This window comes from Engystomops pustulosus, chromosome 9 (genome assembly GCF_040894005.1).
Source record: "Engystomops pustulosus chromosome 9, aEngPut4.maternal, whole genome shotgun sequence".
Classification (NCBI taxonomy): domain Eukaryota; kingdom Metazoa; phylum Chordata; class Amphibia; order Anura; family Leptodactylidae; genus Engystomops; species Engystomops pustulosus.
In genome coordinates, this window is record NC_092419.1 from 33019077 (window position 1) to 33038457 (window position 19381).

General features: G+C 41.5%; 1 protein-coding gene and 1 long non-coding RNA gene across 3 annotated transcripts in view; one reads left to right on the forward strand and one right to left on the reverse strand.

The window, feature by feature from the left end:
* On the reverse strand, positions 1-11325 carry LOC140077959 (uncharacterized). The gene is made up of 2 exons (XR_011849864.1): positions 11245-11325; positions 1-816 (listed from the first exon to the last, which is right to left on the reverse strand). It is a non-coding gene; the product is annotated as an uncharacterized lncRNA (long non-coding RNA).
* The window catches only part of DOCK11 (dedicator of cytokinesis 11), a 133978-nt gene that overhangs the window by 65275 nt on the left and 49322 nt on the right, over positions 1-19381 (forward strand). Inside the window, exons 29-36 of one of the 2 annotated variants that reach the window (XM_072125635.1) lie at positions 1777-1860; positions 6125-6236; positions 9184-9222; positions 13523-13701; positions 14713-14829; positions 15706-15781; positions 16873-16976; positions 18995-19106. In XM_072125635.1, coding sequence (XP_071981736.1) covers positions 1777-1860; positions 6125-6236; positions 9184-9222; positions 13523-13701; positions 14713-14829; positions 15706-15781; positions 16873-16976; positions 18995-19106 — 823 coding nt within the window. The remainder of the gene's footprint in view (positions 1-1776; positions 1861-6124; positions 6237-9183; positions 9223-13522; positions 13702-14712; positions 14830-15705; positions 15782-16872; positions 16977-18994; positions 19107-19381) is intronic. The other variant, XM_072125636.1, reaches the window with a different exon arrangement.

A 19381-nucleotide genomic window follows, 5' to 3' on the forward strand; every position in this document is an offset into this window, starting at 1 on the left:
TAAAGTTATTGTTCTTTATTTGATATAAATAAATTATTAGGTCCACATTTATGATAAGTAAAGCAAACCTCACTAATCAGCAAAGTGCGTCAGATTATTGATTTTTTTTTTTTCTGGAGTTCAAAGGGCGTGCGCCACAATTGCTGACATAAATTAGGTGCACAATATTGTGTCACGGCAGACACAGTGCAGCCATGACACAATACTGGCGGAATTGCATTGTATATACATTTGCAAACAGTTTCCACATGTATTTGTGTACTAACTATGCCAGAATACTGGCACAGACTCCTTAATAAATGTAGGTCATGATACAGCGCTATTATATTTTGTAGCGCTTTTTACATTTCTCACTGGGTGAACTGGTCCATCAAAAGTGGGCACAATAGTCCAATCTGCAAAATAATAGCGCATTTCTTTGTGAACCACAAGGCTGAAAGTGAGCCTTGTAAGAGGACTTTTACACAGTACAATTAATCATCCTCTCGCTTTGGCACACTTGCTATGACCTACTTTTGCCAATGAAGTTGGCAGGATTTAGGATATACTCTTAAATGTCTTAAACGCCTCCTGGTTGTTTGACGTTACTGAATTATGTATTCATTGTACAATAGTGTAACTACTGAGCAAGCAAACACAGCAGTTCTGGTGCAGATACAGCTAGTGATCCAGAGAGTAAAAGGGGATATTGATAGCAGATTACACAAACACAATCCAGACACAGGGCAGAATGGACGCTTATTCATACTTCTATGTGCTTCAAGTTTCATTTTGCAATTTGAAATAGGTCCCGGAACTGAGATCCCCATCCAGTTACTGAAACAAAGAGGCAGAAATAGTTATTCGAGGGTTTTGCTTCTTTGGCCTCCGAGACTCTACTTGGCTGATAGCTGAGCATATGGTTTACAGATTTATAAACTTTCTATGATTATCTACAATGCAAAGAGAGCCAAACAAGACAGTCGAAAGGGCACAGTGCTTCACTGAGTCACTTTATGACTTATCAGAACATCTGACATTTCAAAAGTCAGAAGTTTATGAATGGACATTTGCTTCTTAAAGGAAAGCTACCATTTGATTTGATGCATATGAAGCAAACATACCTTGAGAATGCTGTAGCTACACTGATGCAGGATCATATCTTGGTTAATCCCTGTGCTGAGTGGTTTTGCTGATTAAACATTATGATAATGAAGCTCTGTCGCTTATATGGCTGGTTCAGCGCTTCTCCTAGCACGTGAGTTTTTCTCTGCTGGAGAGGATGATGTAATCCCTGGATGTGCCTGAAGGCAGAATAATCAATTGCTGTACCATCCCCCAGCTGCTGTGTATGAGTGATCCAGCTCAAGTTGATTAGTCATGCTTGACTAACCTCCATTTGTAATTACAAGTTCAGTGTCTAATGTGTTGATCTAGGCAGCCAGCCTGACCCAGCTTTCTCAAGATTGTTTTTTCAGCAAAACCACTCAGCTCAGGGATTAACCAGCATCAGTGTAGCTACAGCTTTCGCAAGGTATGTTTGCTTCATAATGTATAAAATCAAATGGTAGGTTTCCTTTAAACTTCCTCTACCTGGTATATGTGTATTATTCTAAGGTCTTCCACAAGCCACTTCTCAATAGTTACCATTCGAAGTGTTCCTGGGCAATACATGACCAATCATATCTCTCCACTTTTGTCCTAAACTGGTCCCTTGCTTACCACATGGCTTTTTGGCTTACCTAAATATAAATACAAAAATAAATGTATGTAAACTTTCCACTTCCTCCATTTCAGAGATGCCTTACGTTCATGGACAGAGGTTTTGTCTTCAACCTCATCAATGACTACATGTCTGGATTCAGTCTGAAAGACCCAAAGGTAAATGAACTTAAATGGTCTATAAAATGTTATACAAGGTAATTCTAGAGCAATAAAACTTTTTTTTCTTTTTTTTATAAATGTAATCTATTAGGGCTTTTTTATAGGGTAATAAGATAATAATAAAAATGTATTAACTCTTTGATGTGGGAATCAGAAAAAGCTACTTTTATTTAAACTGTTCACTGTACAGTATCAATAACATGTTCTGTAGATTATTGCAGTAAGGAGATACGAAATATTTACAGTTAAAGGGGTATTCCCACAAAGACAAGAGTCTTAAATATACTCTGGATAACAGAATAACAAATTCTCTAATTTACTTTCTATGGTCGGATTCTCCTCATGAATAGCTTCTCCTGTATGCACACTGCAGTACTCTCTGCCTCCTGCCGCTCCCCCCTGCATTACAAGACCAGCTCAGACACAAGCAATTCCTGCTAGTGATGGGAATTACGGCCAGTCAGTCAGCCCACATCACACCACTTTTAACCCGATTTTATCAGGTTAAAGGGGGTGTGGTAAGACGTTTAGGGGCGGGGTTTAGTGAGCCACCGGCTCACTGACGGGAGCCGGCTCAGGTCATGCACAAACAACCCATCACTACTTCCTGCCAGCAAGCAGCAGTGCACAGAAACTTACACTACAAACTACAGATAAGATAAGCGCTTTATATAGCAGACATAGCAGAGCTGACTCGGTTTGTGTCATAGGTGAGATAGCAATGCTGACTGTGTGTGTAATAGGTTACGCAGCAGAGCTGAGTGTGTCAATGAGGTACATTTACTTAAACCGGTCCAGTCGCGATCCCGCGGCTCGTTATCTGACGAGGATTCGGGTCTGCCGGGATTCACTAAGGACATGCGCCCGATATGTTTAGTAACATATGTTTAGCTGCTTTAGTAAGCAGCTCCTGGTGCACTTTTTCAGGGTGACAGGTCCTCTTTAAGTACTATAATGTACTGTGTGTGTCTCCATAGATTATCATAACTGTGTTTACTCTGCCGAATGCCAGATGGCAACCTGTTCTTCACCAAAATCCCATTGATAATAGTAATATACGCACAAATATGAGTAAAAATCATGCAAATAAAATACTAATCCCTGACATACAATATAAAAGCAGCATTTGCAAATGACTCATGACACACAGTAAAGACTTTCATAAAAGCTTACGTTTCATTAAAGAATATTATATCGTTGTTTACTGTGCTGATGCCAGATGGAAAACGTGTTCTTTGATCAAATCCTGGTGGTAGCAGTTGGTTAGGCTTATTCTGAACTAATAATACAGTATAGTACTAGAAGAATAAATGCAACCTTAGGTTCTTGACATACTGATAGTCACTTTGTAAATAGGTATTTTATAGTACCGTATATACTCGAGTATAAGCCAAGTTCTTCAGCACAAAAAATGTGGTCAAAAACCCTAACTCGGCTTATTCTCGAGTCAAGAAAAGTCTGCTCACCTTCCGACGCTCCCCTCTCCCCCCGGCAGGTTCACTTCTATCCATGGCGGCTCCGTGTCCCTGCGCGGTCCGTTGCAGCCATTGTAACGTCAGCTGCACGCTGACATTGGCATGGGCACACACTATGATGTGAGCGAGTGACTGACGTCATTGTGTCTGCGACGGACCGTGCAGGGACACGGAGCCAGTGCTGGAGGCGCGATGGACAGAAGAGGACCCGCCGGGGAGGGGGGGGGGGATGCGTCGGAAGGTGAGTACATGTTTTGTTTTTTCTCTACATGCCGGCATGTAGGGCTGCAGGCTTTAAACTGGGGGAGGGGGCTGCATGCTATATACTACAGTATATAGGTTTTTCCAGTTTTTTGTGTTAAAATTAGGGGTGTCGGCTTACACTCGAGTGGGCTTATACTTGAGTATATATGGTAATAAGCTGTGAATTATAAGTAATAAGCTGTGAATGTGGTCTTGCATATACTTCACTCTTTCCCTGAATGTAAAATCAGAAAATCATTTTTCAAAGATAATCGGTCTGGAGATTCATTGTGGCTAGAGATGAGTGGACCTGAAATGTAGGTTCCGTTCTCGGCCTGTTCCTCTTGACCAACTAGATGTTTCCCCCTGGCCAATCATAACCATGGCTAGCTGTTATAAGCCTTAAAGGGAACCTGTCACCAGGGCCCTCATTTTTCACTAAAGACAGATTGTAAAAGCCCATGACACCAGCAGTGCAAATCTGCCTTTCTGCTTTCTCTAAGCATTTGCATTACAGTATAATTGTGTGTTATAAACTCTTGCATCCTGACAAAATCCTGGGGTAGTCACAGGGGCTGGACTTTGGTTTGGATGCATTTCTGGATGCATTTAAAAAAACAACATGTGGCTTGTCTGTGTTACCCACTCCTCAGAGCTTGGCCCCCACCTTTGTGCTCCTGTACAGCTCCACCTCCTGCTTCTTCTCAGAGGTCACAGTCTGGTCAGCCTGACATCAGTGGGGGGGGGGGGGGGAGGGACAAGTTGTACAGGAGCACAAACATGGAGACAGCCTGCAGCTCAAACAGGTCACATGTTGTTTTTTGAAATGCATGCAAACCAAAGTCCAGCCCCTGTGACTACCCCAGGATTTTGTCAGGATGCAAGAGTAAGTTATAACATACAATTATACTGTAATGCAAATGCTTAGAAAAGGCAGAAAGGCAGATTTGCACTCCTGGTGTCATGGGCTTTTACAATCTGTCTTTAGTGAAAAATGAGGTCCCTGGTGACAGGTTCCCTTTAAGTTGCCGGATTGGCTGCTCAGCAGCCAATCCAGCAATATGTCCAGGTCGGGAGAAACACGCCTGAACACCGAACCCAAACCTACACTTACGGTCTACTCATCTCTAATTGTGCCTAAACCTGATTCTTCTTTTACTAACAGGTCTCTATTGTTACAAACAATTAAAGCATTCTGTCAATTAAATTGCATGGGAAAAAGTTTGCAAGGAGTTCTCACAGGACACTTCTCCAAAGTAATGAAAATTGTATCATTGCATATCAGCTATTCAGATGAATGATCTGCGGTGTGATATACAGGGTCGGAAATTAAAATTGATGAAATTAATTCTGGGGGACCACCTACAGCAACATGGAAATATTACCTGTATATTCTAAGGTCACGTTTATAGAATGCGTTTTCTTTGTGTTTTGAAAGGCACAACAAATGCATCAGGTTAAATGTATCCCAAAACACATCTGTAATTAATGATAGTAAAAACATTGGATGTATTTTGAGATGTGTTTTGCAATGTATTTTAAAACGCCATGCAAACACATAATGTGAACGCAGCTTAAACGGAAATCGGTCACCAGAAATTGGTCTAATCAACTACTGCCAGTATGTTGTCAAACAGCTTCTAGGTCATGTTTCTTTCATGGCCCAGTCTGCTGGCATCATCAAGAATATCAGCGTTGAAGTCAAGGTGTTAACTGGTAGTATAAAGTCAGTGAGGCGGAGAGTTTAACACTGAATCAAGCTCTCCCTGCCTCTGAACACCTCCTACCCTGTGATTAACGCCATGCGCCGGACTTCAGGAGATCTGGTCAATGATGTCCCTGGACACAGGACCATCATTTATGGTGAAGGGCGTGTTTTGAGGCAAGGAAAGCTTTTTCTGTCTTCATTGACTTCATAAAAGCAATTTACACCTCACTTCAAAGTTGATTTTTTGAAAGATGCCAGCACACTAGGCCATGAAAGAAACATCATCCAGAAGCTGCTTGATAGCATACCGGTAGTGGTTTATTTTGCAAATTTCTGATGATTGACCCTAGTTTCGATTGAATTGTGTTTTAAAATGCATTTGGAGAATGCGTTCAGATATAAGGGAGGAGATTGCCCAGATGCGCCTAAAATGTAATGCAATCTTCTGAACATGAAAGTAAGATCCAGCATTAGGTAGGACCTATTGAAATTAACCATTCCATCTGCCAGCTCCTATTGTGGCCCCTCCCTGTCATATTGAGACCCCTCATGTCTCCCTAATATTGAGACCTCTCATCTCCCCTAATATTGTGGCCCCTCATCTCCCCCTCATATTGTGGACCTTCTAATCTCTTCCTCATATTGTGGCCCCTTGTCTCCTCCTAATATTGTGGACTCTCATCTCCCCCTCACATTGTGGCCTCCTCTCATTTCCCCCTCATATTGTGGCCTCCCATCTCCCCTATATATTGTGATGTCTGTTACCAAATCTTGTTCCCTTTTAGCCTTGCTGGGTTAATGACTAACATACAACACCTTCTTTTCCAAATGACAGATACTGAATGAATACAAATTTGAATTCCTACAAACCATCTGCAGCCATGAGCACTTCATCCCCCTGAACCTGCCAATGACGTTTGCCAAGACGAAACTGCAAAGAGTGCAAGGTAAAGAATAAATCATTAAAGTACTGGTTTCTGCTGTTATTCAATTATATTTTTAAGACACTGTTTTTATATTATCTTGTATTTGTATGTGTTAGGCCTTGTGCACACAATCGGTTCTAAGGTCGTGAGGTCACAACCCTATAGCTTTCTATTGGGCACGTTCCTGGGGAACGTACTGACTAACTGCATCTCAAAAGATAGGAAAGGTTTTATTCCTGCCTGACTTAGTGACAGGTGGAGTCACTGCCTATGGACATCGGAGGGGTGAGCGGTCCTCACCCGCAGTTGTCAGACCGGCCGCAAGCAACTGCACACATCATTGTGCATGAGGCCTTAATGTAACAGGTTGTCCGATGTATACCGCCTGTGCAACCCCGGATGTTCACCTGTTTGGCTAGGGGCTACTCATTATGGCGTTATCTAAGTGACCTGCAGTAACAGGGTCACAAGCGTACTAGCTTTCGGAGTAGTCCAGGTACGGATAGCAAGGAATAGTTCAAATGTAGTCCAGGGGCAGGTCATAGGTCGAGATGGGTCAGCACAAGTTGATGTCTCCACAGGAAAAAAAACAGGTAAGAAATGAGATACAACGATGGAGTCCTAGAACGAGTCAAGTACCAGTGCTGGACAGCACCTTCCTGTGGGCATGTCTTATGTAAGCAGTAAATTTATACTGGATTAACTGGGTGGGTGCGCGCTGACCCTGCCGTTGTATGGCTGACGTTGTCTTAACTGCATGATAAGCACTGGACTAAAGGCTGACCTTGTGACTGTAGAGATTGGCATTGGAAGAGAAAGCTTCCTTCTGGTGCCGATCATAAAGAAGATAAATGCTTTGTATTGTCTCTGCACATTTTTGCACATATTTGCAGGTTCATAGCTTTGGTTGCTAGATCTCTATTGGGCATGTTGTGGCAGAAACCTCTAATTGGCAATGCTGGAAAGATGGAAGTGTGCCAAGCTATGTGTCTGGCAGAGATGAAGGGCAAATCTGCATTCACGTTATAACTTGCTGATATAGTACGTTATAAATTACTAAACACTATTTAGATGCTGCTATTCATTACAAAGGATTCTTCCTGCCTAATCCTTTTTGTCTGTTTACCCACCAAAGGTTCCTGAAAGCCATATTTCAACATTATAAAAAGAATATGCAAGTTTTGCAGTTATCTCTGATTACGTTAAAGGGAGTCTGCCCACAACTTTGTCCATACAAAGACGCAGGAAGTGTTGGTTAGCAGCAAGTTGTGTCGGAGATTCATAAGTTGTTGAACTAAATTCATCATATGTTGAATTAAAATTGTAAATTTAGATCAAAGTTTCGTTAAGCAATGGTACCCATTATGAAATTGTTCTCAGGTAAATTAGTTGCCATTAACTCCTCCCGCTGGCAATCTCACTTCTATGTAGCATCCATATTATCTACCTTTGTCTCCCTTTCTTGTGCATGTGAAACCTGGTTTTTGGTTAAGGCTGGAGCAGAAACCATCCTGCATGCTTCTATATCAATACAGACTGGTAAAACTAAACTCTTTTGCTTGCTTACACGGTTTCTGGTTTGTTTAAGACACTTTTTGTGGTTTTTAGCAGTGGCGTAACTAGAAGCTGATGGGCCCCAGTGCAAAGTCTGTGCCAGGGCCCCGACTATAATGTATGGTTTAAAGTACTAATCTTCTCATATGGGAAAGCGAGTCCTTATGGGCGCCCAAAGCCTCTTGGGCCCGGTTGCGACCGCAACCTCTGTACCCCCTCAAGTTACATCCCTGGTTTGTAGAATGTAATATGCCGTACATTAATATAGGTTTAGGGACCCATACAGATGCCTTGTATCCTATTTAAAGGAAATCTACCATTTGATTTCATGCATTATGAACCAAACATACCTTGAGAATGCTGTAGCTACACTGATGCAGAAACATGTCTTGTTTAATCCTTGATCTGAGTGGTTTTGTTGAAAAAACAATTATAACATTCAGGACCTTGGGAAAGCTGGGTTGCATGCTGCCTGTCGTTCATAAACACATTACACGGAGCTTCCTGAACTGTCCAGACAGGACTAATCCACCTGAGCTGGATGACTCATAAGCAGCAGCTGGGGGATGCTGCAGCGACTGATTACTTCTGCCTGTCAGGATCAACACAGTGATTACATCATTCTCTGGTACAGTGCAAGAGGAGAAGCACAGCGCCAGGCACAGGAGCGACTGAGCCTCATTATCCTGAATTTTATGATTGTTTTTTTAGCGACACCACTCAGCTCCATGATTAATTAATATATGTTTCTTCATCAGTGTAGCTACAGCATTCTCGAGTATGTTCATAATGCATGAAATCAAATAGCCTTCCTTTAAGGCTACATTCAGACGATGTATGCTCGCCGTACCGTAGTATGGCAGGAATACATCGGCACTGCAGAGAGGAGCAGGGGATAAGCGAAGCTCACCCCCGCCCCTCTCCATAGAAATATGTACGTCCCCCATATGTTCGTGTTAATGTAGCCTAAGACCCAGTTCACAACTGTGTTTCCACCTCCGTTATGATCATCTGACACTAAAACAATAATAGTCTAAGGTTCTGGTTCTGATTTTTATGGACTTCCATTTGTGTTTGTTTGCACCACTTCCATTATTTGGGACAAAAAATCTAGCGGTCCAGCTCCCAATTTATCACTCAAATAACTTAAGCAGTAACACAAGAAGTACAGAAATAAGCAATTTAAAGTTCATTGTATTCAACACACATTTTAAGAGATTTGTTATTATTGTTTTATGATGGAAGATAATAACGAAGGTGTGAACTGGGGCTTATTCTGTCTTCGGTCCTAGATTCTTTGGTACCTTGTTCTTCGCCCTGCAGGTATTTGGAGACTTAGAAATTGTACAAAATGATTTACTGTCTTATCACATTATTTTATACTTTTATCCTTTTGTTTTCACAACACTATTAGATTTGTTATCATATGCCGTGGAGCGGTTCACATCTGTAGGTAGGTTGGTTTGGTACAATTACAGTAATTTCCCTCCAGAATGAAAACAATTCATACCATATGTACTAATTCTCACTAATGTTATGGCTCATGGCTGGCTTCTCTCACTGCTAACATAGCTAGACAAGCTGGCTTCTGATTTTGCCTCTGATGTTGCGGAGTCGCTGACCCAATCCACATATCAAATCTGGTAAATTTGGACAAAGTTATTTAATCCTCATTATGCCAATGTAAATTATTATTCAAACTTATACAACAAATAATCGTATTAAATAAATATTTGGTTTTGAGATTCTATGGATTTTGGTTGAGATGATCTATTTATCCATCTATCCGGGATCTAACTGTGCATTGCTTCATCTGTGCTCGCCAGGGTTACTGGATAGAAGCGGATAGCACAATATTTGTTTTTCTTGATTTATGACAACCAGGTTTATGTTTGTTATTCCTGTGTTTTGCATAGTCATATATTTGTATTATATCTTTATTTGAATATCTAGTTAATGACTTTCTTGTGTTACCTGGTAGCTAGACTTTAGGTTTGATTTGGTGTGTGGGGAGACAGGGGTGAACCTCCGCTCTCTGGACCTGTCACTCTGTATAAACTCTCTAACAGCTGCTTACTAAAGTAAGCAGTTTCCTAGCGCTACCCAAGTATTAGAAGTTGTAAACTGGTAGCTTTAACGTAACCATCTGATAAAGCTAGCAAATACTGCACTACATAGCGCTGCGAACGTCGGACCAAGCTCACAGCGGTCCGGTGTATTCATGAGGGGCGGTCTGAAGCGCTCCCCTCTCCTCTGTTTCTTCCCCGGACTGCCCCTCCCACATTATAGTCCGGCATTGACTTCCAGGCTTCAAGCAGCATTTGCCCTCATGAATACAGCGATAGTGCTGCAGCGCTATATAGTGCAGTGTTTGCTAGTTGGTGCTAGGTTCCAATAAAGCTAGCAGTTTAACACTGCTACACCTGGGGTAGGGCTAGGAAGCTGCATAATTTAGTAAGCAGAGGGTTTATACAGGGTGACAAGTCCTCTTTAAGTAGGCTCAACCGCGTGCTGACATCAGGTGTGAAGAGACACTATTTTTTGTCAGGTCCTGCTTTGTAGCATGTGCCTGTTCCCTACCCTTCCTTCAGTTGGTGCTGCCTGAGGCAAGAAGCTCATCAACTAAACTTATGGCTGGTGTACCCTTGTTGGGCGCAAAGTAGGAGACAACATACCCCTCTGATTGGCCAGTGCATTTAAATTTAGGGCAAAGGTAGATAATTGATTAAATCGGGGGGTGGGGGAGGTATAACCCTCAGCATCCACACAATTTAGCAACGTCATGTTTTATATTGGCCTGTCTAACTTCACATTGGGGCTCATTTACTAAGGGTCCGAATCGCGCACTTACGTCAGGTTTCCCAACGATTTCCTCTGGATTTCCCCTGGGATTTTGGCGCACGTGATCGGATTTTGCCGCATCGGTGCCGGCTTTCACGTGATAGATATTGGGGGGCGTGGATTCGGAAAAACCGTGGAATTTAAAAAAGAATTTGTGTCACAAGATCAGCACTCACATACACTGGGAAGAAGAAGGTGAACTCCCGCGGACCTCGGCGCAGCAGCGACACCTGCTGGATATTGGGCACACCGGCAGACCCGAATCAGCGCCGGAGAACGCGCCGCTGGATCACGACTGGACCGGTTAAGTAAATGTGCCGCATTATCTATTTTATAGTTGTGATAGCTTTTTACCATTCAAGTAAACTGTGTGGGGAATTACTCAAATAGATGCCTGGTAGTAGTAGTGCAGGAAGCAGGGACAAATGCATTGTTAAAGTCCAAATAAAGTGTTTTATTCACACTTCAAAAACAACATAAGTTCAGCCTTGGTTTTGGCACATATAAAGCAACACAAATATAAATCCTGCCCAGCTAGGCACTGCCTAATACAATATCAGGTCCTAGCTATACGAGTACCAGGCTGCCTGGCACACGCTCTTGGCCAGCAGTAGTACAGGAGGCACTCAGTTACCTTTGCTGTGTGAACACGGTCCAGCCTTCAGCTCTCCAGGTAGTGCCTCTCCTACTGCTTCTGGCCTGCAGACTAAATCAGGCTCTAACGAGGCCTGTGACCCGCACCTGTGGGCTATACAGAAACCCGGGTGGAGTAGGAGTCCCACTACCAGCCTACCCCTACTCCATAATAAGCAGGCCCAGTACAGACATTACCAATGTGTCCATGTTAGCTAGGCCAACATGGACCAAACAGACTACAGTATTCCTGCTTACTATATGTCTGCATTAACCCTTAGGTTACTGCAGACAATTCCCAGGGCTTTTACCACCTGCATTTTATCTGCCTGTAAGACAGATAGCGGTTTTCCCACACCACACCTCTTACTTTCTCACAACTGTCAGAACTGTAATACCTTGTGTCACTGCTACTAAGGTGTTATTTAGGGGGTTACAGTTCTCAGGTGCTCTCTCACAGTCTAGTTGTGAAGCGCGTCACTCAGGTATCTCTGGCACTCTCATAGATGATAAGCTGAAGGCATGCCCTTATCTTTATTCCAGCCTGTAATATGGTTCGATGCAGGAGACTACCTGGCACCCATATCCAGATTAGATCTTTTTAATATAAGCTACTGTATTTTTAGCATTTATACAACACAAGTAAGGACCCCCAAGTGCCCTCAAGGCTATTTTACACTGTACTACATAATAGGTCCAAAACCAGGATAGTCTGAGAACCCTATAAAGACAATTTTTTTTACCCCCTGGGATACATCTACCACCGGTTGAGAAGCTTGCCCACCTCCTGCTTGTCTATAGCCGTAAGTGCGGAAAAAGTAGAAGAGTTTCCATCACTGGTGGACAGTGGAAATGTAGCTGCTTATGATAAGATTAGTATTAAAAAGGCCTATGACTCAAAGACATATTTCTTTTTTTTATCCTTCATTTTTCATAGTTGACTTGCTCAAGGAAATTTGAGTAAGTAGTAAGTAGTAAAGTTGATGTGGTGGTTAGTTAGTAACATGTGTCTTGATTTTGGCTGTACATGTATAGTTCATTCAGCTCTTATTCCTGCAGTGCATGGAGCATACAGGTAAATCACAATATCAAACCCCCCGCCCACCCCACCTACTTACAAGATATTGGCGCACATCTACTAAGGACTTTGCGCTGCAATTTAGTCGGATTGTGCACGTTCTTCATGACTAAAACAGCTTGCACAGGTATTTAATAAGTGTGTTCTCTGGGATTGTGTCGCACTTGACACTTTTGTGATGCAGCTGCGTTGGCCTCCATGCTACACAAATTAGGCAGCGTGTCGTTGTACGGTCCTTGTAGTATATAATGATATATTTAGCATTAAATACAATACTGAAATATTGTTAGTGTACATGAAGACTAACATGATTTTATTTTGCATTTTTTGCTAAAACTCTAAATTTCTGATCTTTTTTAGCCAGAGGTTGTAGAATAACTTTGCCTTTAGGCAAGGTCGGCTACAGGTTTCAGTCTGTCCTTGGGCGACCGAGCCTCAGTGGGCCCCTTTGCAGTGAGTTCACGTGGCAGCATTAAAAATTCACAAACTAAAACAGCGCCCTGTTCCCTAGTTTATCATACCAAACAACCCCTTTCTGGTTATTTTATATAAGCCCCCCTCCACCCCTTTGTATTCCTTATGTGGCCCCTGGCACTTGCCCAGGTATACCCAGTGCTGACGCCGGCCCTGCCATTAGGTCTCCCATTCAATGTTAGCAGATAGTAGAGGAGAATCTGCTCCATAACTTTTTGTCACGCTTTGAAGCATCAGCAGGGTTATATAGGACACTATAGAGACAGTAATTATTAATATAGCACTCACTTAAGTAAGATGGTATCTTAGTATGTAGTTGTCATTGCTTCTGTAGTTGACTGTGCCTCTCCTGTTCTTGTTTATCCCTCCCCTCTCCAAAGACTTTTGTGCAAGAATTCTCTGCCTGAGGCAAGAGACTCAATGGCTGGTGCACCCCTGAATGAATCTGGCGGGCAGTTGAGCTCCATTAAAAGCATGTATTATCTGGTTAGGACTAGGAGCTTTAGGTGTCAGTGGACATCTGTGTGTCTGAACCTGTAACATATCATCATTATGTTGTATATTTCTATTTAGGGTTTTAGTTGTGACCTAAGCCTTTATCAGCACTTTCAAGGGTGATGTGATTCTACAGTACACTCTGAAATATTCTGTCTTCTCTAGCGGGCTTTGGCAATTTACCGCTTACCGATTATTATTCATGAAATGGTTTGTTGTTCTTTATTTGCAGATATGAATCTCGAATGCAGTTTAACAGACGATTATTGCAAGAATCATTTCCTCGTGGGTCTCCTGATGAGAGAAGTATTACAGGCCATACAGGAGACCTATGACATCAGATTTGCTGCCATCTCCAGCCTAAAGCATCTTCTCATCAAGCACGCATTTGACAATCGGTATCAGCACAAGGTACATACTTCAGATAATCATATAGGTGATGACTGGTTTTGAAAATTTAGCGGCAAATGGATAATGGGCAGACCTTGCTTAAAGTCTATTGGTGGATTGGGGAACATATAAATGAATTCCCCCCATGTGTTTCCTTTATTATTCCTTACATGAGTCCATAATTTGAAGAGAAGCAGTCACCAAGTCAGAAAATGCTAAAGATTTTGTGTCATTTAGCTCATACATGTCAAGGGGTGCCACCCCTTTCCCCACTGCAATATTCATAAATCTGATATGTAGGTCGTGGGTGACACTAAGGTATAAAACAGGCTTTGTACGCACCTAATTTATAACGAAGTGCCAAGGCCTTTGCTGCTGTCTCTCTATTCGTTTTATTTTAAATCGGTGACTTTATTGTTAAGGCTACAATTATGCAAAAAGTTTGCCCCTTTTTTAACTTCAAAAAGGTCATGCCGTCCATTGACATTGGAAAATATATTACAAAATTTTTTACATATGGCACTAATGGAATAAAAACCATATAGGAAAGAGTTTCACGTACCCTGTTGTCCCAGTGGTGGTGGAAGTTGAATTCGTGGAGTGCACACGTGGTTCTGGCTTGAGCTTGCAAATACGAAGGAAATCGTAGCACATCCAACGGATTTAAATTTAGGTTTCCATTGCCTACTTACACACCGATGTATGCCTTTTAAAGAATGAAGAATAAAGTGTTTTAACTCCGTTGGATGTGCTACGATTTCCTTCTTATTCACAAATGGAATAAGTGAAACAGGAGCAGGGCATCCAGTAGTCACAGTCTAAAAGGAATCACGTGTACCTTCAAGCATCAACCATTGTGATAAATATTACTATTACTATAAATATACAAGTCTTAGTTTAGTCAAAACATTGTGAAGTATTAGGGTTGGTACATATCAGTTTTTTTGCTAAAATGTAAAATAAATAAAGATGCTGTTGTCAGTGATGTCATCAAAGTCATTGTTATTTCTCCTATTTGTGTCTTTTTTGCAGAACCAACAGGCAAAAATAGCCCAGCTTTACCTCCCCCTGGTGGCAATGTTGCTGGATAATGTTTCCAGGTTTGCCACTAAAGACACACTGTATCACTTTACTGCAATGTCAGCCTCTGTAAGTGTTACTATATACAATATTGTATACATATAATACATTGGAAAAGTTATGGGGCAAACTGCACGGTGTTCATGAATGTAGCGAACCCTGCGGCGCCCAAAATGATTAAAGCAAGCGAACCAGTTTTTTATGGTGCATTCAGTTTAAGGGGTGTGCGGCAACTTTATATGGGACTTCGGACATAAATCTGGTGGTCAGTGAAAATGTGCACCGGAACACCCCTTCCTGTGCACAGTATTGTGTTACGGTGTGCAGAGTAAATACTACTAGCGCAAACACTACATAAATACATGTGCAACCAGAATTCTGGTGCTGACTGCTTAATAAATGTGGGCTATTGTGTTTCCTTTATTATGCCTTATCTAAACTGTGTCCATACTTTGAAGAAAAGCAATCGCCAAGTAGCAAAATACTTGGTAGCTCATAATTGCCAAGGGGGCCCCACACTGCCCCTTTTGCACCCCATTCCACAGTGCAATATTCATATACCGATATATAGGTTTTGGGTGGCACCAAGGGAAAACTGCAGGCGATTGCTTAAAGGGCGTCTATCACCAGGATGAAGGTCTGTATGCAAATGAGCCTGAGTTCTATAGGTGTTAATGGAACCTGGAGCCCCTCAGGCTCATTTGCATAAGTCTTTTATCCTGGTGGTAGATGTCCTTTAAGGGCATTTTCCTTTGCACATATTACCTATCCATATTATGCCAGTGTACAAGGGATGGAGCTAGAAGTAGTTGTACACATGGATAGGTTATTCTTGGTACATGTGCCTGGAAAAACCCATGAAAGATCAACCTATCAAAGGCATCAGTGGTGCGGCAATCTATTTTTCTCTTTTTTTACTAATACATAGTTTGAAATATTTTGCAGGCTTCCAGAGACACATTTATATGCAGCTTTTCCTCTCCTTCCAACAGATCGAGTCTGATCATGGACAAAGACACTGGTGAGCAATAACTTTTCATAACCTTAGTTAGGATTATTGCTTGTTCGGTATTACTGGAGACACATACTTTTTACACCAAGGTGTGAGTGTTTTTTGGCAGCAATACTATAAAACTTACATGAAGTGGTAAGGGATCCCAAAGGGATCAGAGAAAGAAAGATAAGTTTTGTGTATAGCTTTAAAAGGGTTGAAGTAAGTTTAATAGTTATCCCTTGTCCACAGAGATCCCCCACTGAACATAACTTTGGACCCTCTCAGTTCTTGAGAACAGGGGGCCATTAGTTGTCATAACACAAATAAAATTGCAGGTCGAGCATTCATGCCTGTCTGTGAGTGCTTGAGATACCACAGCGCTGTGCTTGGCAACCTCCGACATGCTCATAGACTTCGAATGGAGTGGCATGCTGTATGCTTGACCTATTTATTGTAATAGGAGTATCAGAAATTGCTGAGCAAAGCACTAACCTACCCCCGGGTCTTTGAGAGTGCTGGAGATAACCTCAGCGCTGTGTAAGGCAATTTCCAACATTCTCGTAGACATTGAATTGAGTGGCATGCTGCATGCTTGACCTATTCATTGCTATGGTAGTATTGGAAATTGCTCAACACAGCACTCGCCTACCTGTGGGTCTGTGAGAGTGCTGGAGATAACTCCAACGCTGTGCTGGTCAATTTCCGAATTTCTCATGGACATTAAATTAAGTGGCATACTGCATGCTTGACCCATTTATTGCTATGGTAGCAACGGGAATTGCTGAGCACAGCACTCACCTAACTGTGGGACTGTGAGAGTGCTGGAGATAACCCCAGCGCTGTGCTTGGCAATTTCCGGCATTCTCATACACATTGAATGGATGAGCGGGCTGCATGCTTGAGCTATGCCCTAATTCATAGTCATTCTGAGTTCTCTCCACCAGTTTGTATGCATGTAGACTAAGACTGTGGCCTATAAAGTGTCTGAACTGGTTTATAATTCACACTTCCTGCATTGTGCAATTCACATGTCCTGAGGTCGGCCAATAGGCTGAACTTGATTTATTGCAGAATTGACTTGAATATTAAATAATATAATTTGTCCTTTTTGTTGCAAGGTTACAGCTCATCTTTCTCAAATGGTTGCATCATGAAAAGAGAAGACTCCCATAGCTCCATCAACACAGATGTGACCACTGAGCACAGCATGAACGGAGAAAATGTAGGTGTAGCAGCAATGGAAGTGTCCTTATTTTACTTTTAATAAGATGACATCACAAAATTCCTTGGGAGCTGACTGGCTAATCTATTATTATTTCGAAGTTTCATAATAGAAAGGCAAAGAATGAAAGCAGAATATTAAGTGCAAAAATATATATTTTTGTTCTTTTTATATTTACAGGTATTGTAGTTGAGAAATCCTCTTGACATAGACAGACAGGGGTCAGATGTTGTGTACGCAGTCTTATCTCGCTGGCCGCACCTCAGTTGGACTGTGATACACAATAGATTCCTGTGAACACAACCTCTCTGTGTTAAATAGTTTTCAAAGCACTATATGAATTGGCCTCATTGTTGCATCATCCAGCTTGGCATTAGATGCGGTTTTTCTTGCTTTCACTGTTAAATTCTACACCCAGGTAAATATTGCACATTCTAAGCAATGACTGCATCCAAAAGATTTCCTGTCACTAAACTGCTGATTATAGTGAAGAACCACCACTAGATGTCTTTGTGTTTTCCTCAGATCCCCATAAAATCAGCATTATAAACTTGCCTGGTATCTAGTGATCTATAGAGCAAGTTGGGCGAGTGGCCTAATATCATGTGACCAGGGTGGCATCATCACAAGTCCTTTAGCCTCTTAACATTAGCAACTGTACCCCATGCACAAATCATGCATGCCTGGTAGGACCTCTACTCCTCTACATGTAGGCTGACGATTTCATGTGACCGGATGTTCTGTGATTTCATGAGATATTTGCTTGATGTACAGTTTGCTAGTGTTAGGAGGCTAAAGGACCTGTGATGATGTCACCCTGGTCACATGACATTACTGCTGCATGCAGAAAAAGCATAGGGAGGAGCTGGTGGATTTAGCCCAAGGAGGCCACGCCTACCTCAACTCGCTATAAACATCCTTGGATACCAGGTAAAATTATGAAGTAGAAGAAATAGGAATTTGAGGGGAACATTTTTCAGCTGAAAGAATGGTGTCAGTTAGTTACTAGGGCTCTATGGGAACCTGCCACTATTATTTGTGAAAAATTTGGTGGCAGGTTCCTTTTAAAACACACAAAAAAGTTGGTGTGGATTTTTAGTGCACAATACTTCACATGTGCATATTTCATTCTCGATTTTATAGGTCGTAGTTGAAATCCGTATCAAATCTGCTGCGGATGAAGAATCGGTACTGCATGTCAACCTCTACAAGACTTTTAAGTCATTGGGCCCAATGTCTTATTCTTCCTGTGGCACATTTGTGGAGTGTTTTGCCGATCTTGGCAAATTTGCTGGCCATTGTACATTCTTTTCTGTTTTACGCCCCTTTTCCATTATTTTGCTCCTTGAGTAGACTTTGTTTATAGCGTTTATCAGTTTTCAGCTAATTTATGGCTTGCGGTCTTTCAAAAAGAAGCAAAATGTGGCTTAAAATATTTTTGATAACCTGCTACTTTTAAACAGAAAAGGGGCACACTTTAGAGGAAAATCCCCACTTTATTTCCAAGGTTATGTTTATAGGTAAAACAGATCCAGAGATATCTCTAATGTTGCAGCTATGATGTATGTCACAGCTCTGAATAAGGGAGCTGCAGGAGTCTACAGAAGTACATGCACCCTCTGCATCTTTTGCTGAACCTAGGGAAGGGTAACGGAATAAGGCTGGACAAAGGCTTATTCAGTTCAACTGCTAATTTTAAAAAAAGGGAAAAAATGACTTAAAAAACTTTGTGTCTCAATTTCTTAATCACTTTTGTGATGTACCCCAGAGGTAATCATCATATATGTTATTATGTTAATAAATGAACTCTGGTGATCTGACTGCTGAGACAAAATTATGCAACACCCGTAAGAAATATTGATAATTGGGACACAAAAATAAGCAGAGTAGCCAAAAACAACCAGTGGTAAAGTGGTTTAAAAATGATCCTAATGATATATTGATCCCAAAGGATGTACAATAACTACTTACAGAATAAAGTTAGTATTTTGTCAGTTCAATGATTATTATTTCTCCAGATGCGTAGAAGCTCCACAAAGAGCAGCGTGTCTCCTTATGCAAGATTGGATTCATATGAGACCAGAAGCCTTCTCATCTGTTATCTGTACATAGTCAAGCTTATTTCAGACGGTAAGTGTTTGTGAGTTATATGTCCCTTTTATTAGCATACAAATGAAAAGCAAGCCTCCGAATCATTAGTAATTCCCAAATGAATGTATAATCCCTTAATTATTGTATGATTTTTTTGAAGAAGTACTTACAGCTTCCCAGACTATTCTATGTATTCAGTTCTTTGGTAGTTCTAACACATAGTTACATAGTCAGTACGATTGAAAATCAAGTTCAACCCAACTTCCAATTTTTTTCCATCAGAGACCGGTAGTAGCTTTTATATAAATTTTGCC